Source organism: Protobothrops mucrosquamatus, unplaced genomic scaffold (assembly GCF_001527695.2).
Source record: "Protobothrops mucrosquamatus isolate PMUCROS unplaced genomic scaffold, P.Mucros_1.0 scaffold683, whole genome shotgun sequence".
Lineage (NCBI taxonomy): Eukaryota > Metazoa > Chordata > Lepidosauria > Squamata > Viperidae > Protobothrops > Protobothrops mucrosquamatus.
The window spans coordinates 369,670-372,076 of NW_015386970.1; the positions used below are offsets into that span (position 1 = coordinate 369,670).

At 46.4% G+C, this 2,407-nt stretch overlaps 1 protein-coding gene across 1 annotated transcript in view; it reads right to left on the bottom strand.

The window, feature by feature from the left end:
* The window catches only part of HRH3 (histamine receptor H3), a 24,498-nt gene extending 22,572 nt beyond the window's left edge, over positions 1-1,926 (bottom strand). The window contains exon 1 of the mRNA XM_015818143.1: positions 1,680-1,926. Coding sequence (XP_015673629.1) covers positions 1,680-1,926 — 247 coding nt within the window. The remainder of the gene's footprint in view (positions 1-1,679) is intronic.
* Positions 1,927-2,407: the final 481 nt, after the last annotated feature.

Sequence of the window (2,407 nt, forward strand, 5' to 3'; positions counted from 1 at the left end):
CTGTTTAAAATACCCAGCAAAAAGATCTCTGGTTTCCAGTCTACGGGTTGGTCTATTATTTCTTCGATCCATCTTCTTATTTTAGTCCAGTATTTTTTCGCAACTGGGCATGTCCACCATAAATGATAATATGTTCCATGTACTTTTTTACATTTCCAACATGTCGGCGAATTGTTCTGGAACATCTTGGCAAGCTTTGTTGGTGGAAGATGCCATCTGTAAAACATCTTCAAGCCTATCGTTTTAAGCTGACCAGAGTCGCCTTTTCGGGGAGAATGGACAGCATATAAATTTAATACATAAATAAAAACAAATAAATATTATTACATAAATATTAATGGGTCGTAACCTGAAGTTTTCAACTTCCCGAATCTGTACTTTTTAAAGGTGCTGCAAAAAATACATCTGCAGCCTCTCACCATTTTAACAAAAGACTGTGATGTGGGGATCACTGGATTACAAGATCAAATATACTCAAATAACTCTGGATCAGTTCAGCCCATTCTTTCTCTCAAGAGGAAAAATTGGAGGAGACAGTATTATGCAAACTGCCTTGTTTCAGGAGCAAAGGACTGCTGTAAGTCTAACAACCCATTAATATTTATAGTGCAAAAGATGTTGAAAGATTTCTTCCTTTCCTCTTCCTGTTGAGTGTCTCCAGAGAAATCATCTGCAGAACATAGTTAAATGCCTTATGAATGACAGGCTGCTGGCAAGCTTTTCATGAAATTCTTGAATTTCACATGCTTAGGCAAGAGAAAGATAGCAACAATGAGGGGTCCTTGGTTCCCTCTGAGCTTGCTTGTTCTCTTGCAGACTAATCAAGGAGAGAAGCAATCTGGAACTAAGGAGAAAATTCCTGACAATTAGAATAATTAATCAGTGGAATGATTTACCTCCAGAAGTTGTGGGTGCTCCAACACTGAAGGTTTTTAAGAAGAGATTGGACAGCCATTTGTCTGAAATGGTTATAGGGTCTCCTGCCTGAGCAGAGGGTTGGATTAGAAGACACCCAAGGTCCCTTCCAACTCTTGTTATCATGTTATTTCCAATTATACCTTCATGTCAGCAGCATGAACTCATCGGCTGAAGGTGTTTTACTGTCTTAGGCTCCAGTTGTAAGGTCAATGGGAAAGTGGACCAGTGCTTCTCTGCCCAAAATCGAAGGATTTCCTGCTTGAGCAGGGGGTTGGACTAGAAGACCTCCAAGATCCCTTCCAACTCTGTTATTCTGTTATTCAGACGTTTCATTACTCAAACTAGGTAACATCATCAGTGTTTGGGTAATGAAAAGTCTGCAAGAAAGCAGCCACGCTCGGAGAGCATCAAGGACCCCTCATTTCAATCCTGAGCTGTAAATATTCTGTTTTAAAGACGGACAGTGGTGGAAATACGGGTGGGTTTTGGAGCCAGCTCCAGAGATATCAGAACGACGACCCGGTCAGGAGGTGAATTGGGGAAATCCTGACAAAACCACTTGGTAACCCAGAGGACTTGAACACCTATTGCCAAGCTCAGAATGGTGGCGGAACAGACGATACATCTTACGCCACCGTTGTAGGTTAAAAACCGGAGGGCACCCAACCCAGTAATCCCCCCATCCCCCGAGTTCCAAAATGCTTTTAGTCTGATCGTGATCTCTGGAGGAAGAGAAGCCGAAACCAGGTGAGGTACTTTACCTACTAGGAAATCGGAGATGGCCAGGTTCAGGAGGAAGTAATTGTTCTGCGTCCTCAAGCTGGAGTCCACCACAAAGGCCAGCATCACCAGTGCGTTGCCCACCACCGTGGCCACGATCAGCAAAGCCATCAGCACCGCCAAGGCGATGGTCCAGGTGGTGGAAAACTGGCCGGAGAGACCGGCGCCCGGCGCGTCGGCGAGACTCTGCGAGCCGTTCGGAGCGAGGGCGCCCGGGGAGCTGTCCATTTCAGCACCCTGCGCTTCCACGGCTCAAACGCCCGGGCGAAGTCGCGGCGCCATCTCTCCAGCAAGGAAGGACCCGGGACCCTGTTGGGCTAGATATTATTCAAATGTATGATAGCCGGCCAACTCCAAGGGACTCTGAGGGGCTCTAGGTGGCGGGACTTGCCTCTCCCGGACGGAGGGAGTCAGAGACAGCCGCTTCGGCATTGCGCCCTTCGCCAGCTCTTCTTTCCAAGTACCAGCCGATCGGCTAAGGCAGCGTCGATCTTAAGCGGTTGATGTTCTTTCTCAAGTTCTTAGTGAAATCGTAATAACAAGGATCACGATCATAACGATAAGGGTGTTTTTTTTTCCCCCTCCCCGTTCTGTTGCTTTCCGATTCTTTCTCCCGGTGACACTGTAGGGTTGGGTTTTTTTTCTCCTCCTGAAACTCAGCCTTTCCTTCCTCCCACTTCTTCTCCTGACAGGGGAAAAAAGAGGGAAC